This window comes from Cariama cristata, unplaced genomic scaffold (assembly GCF_000690535.1).
Source record: "Cariama cristata isolate BGI_N322 unplaced genomic scaffold, ASM69053v1 scaffold18757, whole genome shotgun sequence".
NCBI lineage: Eukaryota > Metazoa > Chordata > Aves > Cariamiformes > Cariamidae > Cariama > Cariama cristata.
The window spans coordinates 36042-37885 of NW_009625272.1; the positions used below are offsets into that span (position 1 = coordinate 36042).

General features: G+C 56.6%; 1 protein-coding gene across 1 annotated transcript; it reads left to right on the forward strand.

The window, feature by feature from the left end:
* The first annotated feature begins 516 nt into the window (after positions 1-516).
* CALHM2 (calcium homeostasis modulator 2) lies at positions 517-1557 on the forward strand. Its single transcript, XM_009703558.1, has 2 exons — positions 517-1059; positions 1141-1557. Exons 1-2 carry the CDS (start codon positions 517-519, stop codon positions 1555-1557), a joined length of 960 nt encoding a protein of 319 aa, XP_009701860.1.
* The last annotated feature ends 287 nt before the right edge of the window (positions 1558-1844 follow it).

The following is a 1844-nucleotide window of genomic DNA, read 5'->3' on the forward strand; positions in this document are numbered from 1 at the left end:
AGTCAGTGGCAGGGCTGGGGACACATCCAGTGCTGTGGTCCAGTTTTCCCAGTAACACGGCGTCCTCCTTCGTTGTAGGCTTGGGAGATCATCGAGTGCTTGGCAGCGACGCTGACAGTCTCTGCAGGAGCTGACTAAAACCAAAGAGAAGGAAAGACGACGGATGTGTAAATGACAGGGGCAGAAACAGCTGTCCTGTTGGTAATCTTCGCTGTAGAGATGCTTTTGGAGAGCTTAGTGGGAAACTGAAATGACTGAGGTTTCACACGTTGCTTAGGCTGAATCCCTCTTCGGCGCCTTTTAAAGTACCCCTGGTATCAGCAACCAGCTCCAGAGGCTGGGACGCCAGGTGGGAGGAAGGGACAGCAGTGAAGGTGGTGTACTCTTAGAGCAGCTCCTTGCACATCAGCAGGCCCAAGGCCATTTCACCCCCCATCAGCGTGTCCCTCGGTGCTGAGAGGTGCACAAGCACGGCCCCCCACTGCTGTACGTGCCTGCTCTTGCCCCCGGGACGAGATGGCCGCCCTCATCGCCGAGAATTTCCGCTTCCTCTCCTTGTTCTTCAAGAGCAAAGATGTGATGATCTTCAATGGTTTGGTGGCCCTGGGCACAGTAGGGAGTGAGGAGCTCTTCTCAGTCGTTGCCTTCAACTGTCCCTGCTCCCCTGCCCGCAACTACATCTACGGCCTGGCCGCCATCGGCGTCCCAGCTCTGGCTCTCTTCCTCATCGGTGTCATCTGGAACAACCATACCTGGAACCTAGTGGCCGAGTGCCACAAGCGTGGCACCAAGAACTTCTCTGCTGCTGCCACCTTCCTCCTCTTTGGCTCCATCATGGGCCGGGCAGCTGTAGCACCCGTCACCTGGTCAGTCATCTCACTGCTGCGTGGGGAGGCTTACATCTGTGCCCTCAGTGAGTTTGTCAGGCCGTCCTCCCTGGAGAAGTTCCCAGCTGAGTATGGGGCAGAGGTGCTGGCCAGATTCCCCTGTAAAGATGTGCCAACAAACCTCACCAAGTTCAGGGACGAGGTGACGCGGAGGCTGAGATATGAGTCCCAGGTAGGCATGCCAGGGAGAAAGCCACAGAGTGGGTAAGACTGCCTTACCATGTCCTAATGCAGCCTCTCTCTTCTCTCTCAGCTCTTTGGCTGGCTGCTCATCGGCATCGTGGCGGTCCTGGTTTTCCTCACCAAGTGCTTGAAGCACTGCTGTTCACCACTCAGCTACCGGCAGGAGGCTTACTGGGCCCAGTACCGCTCCAACGAGAACAAGCTCTTCCAACGCACGGCCGAGGTCCACTCCAGGATCCTGGCAGCCACGAACGTGAAGCAATTCTTCGGCTTCGTGGCGCTGGACAAGGAGGAGAAGGAGCTGGTGCAGGAGTTCCCACTGGAGGGCGTCCAGCCGAGCCCCCAGTGGAACGCCATCACAGGCGTCTACATCTACCGGGAGAACAAGGGCTTCCCCCTCTACAGCCGGCTTCACAAATGGGCCAAAGGGGTGGAAGGGAACGGGCCAAGCCCAGAAGGTCATGAAATGCTCTTTTTGGCTTCCTAAGACAGACAGGCACCGGCAGTGGTTCCCCAGATCGCCTGGCAGGCCTACCAGCATTGGTGCATGGCTGAGGGATTCACTGGGAATACTCCTCCCAGGAGGATTATTTCTCTCGGCAGGTAAACATCAACAGCCTCAAGGTACAGACTGATAAGCAATACACTGAGCTGGGGAACCCCTCCCTCGGAGACAACCATCTTGTTGCTGCTCCTAGAGACACAAGGGGAGCAAAGAACAGATGCACACCTTATCTCCAAGAATGTCAGTGAACCCTGCCATCTAATGCACCA

What these genes read in the sequence shown, in the direction of transcription:
- CALHM2 (XM_009703558.1), top strand. Translation starts at nt 517, where the DNA reads ATGGCCGCCCTCATCGCCGAGAATTTCCGCTTCCTCTCCTTGTTCTTC. An exon ending in GGCTGAGATATGAGTCCCAG is followed by an intron (nt 1,060 to 1,140) that starts GTAGGCATGCCA and finishes CTTCTCTCTCAG; the next exon opens with CTCTTTGGCTGGCTGCTCAT.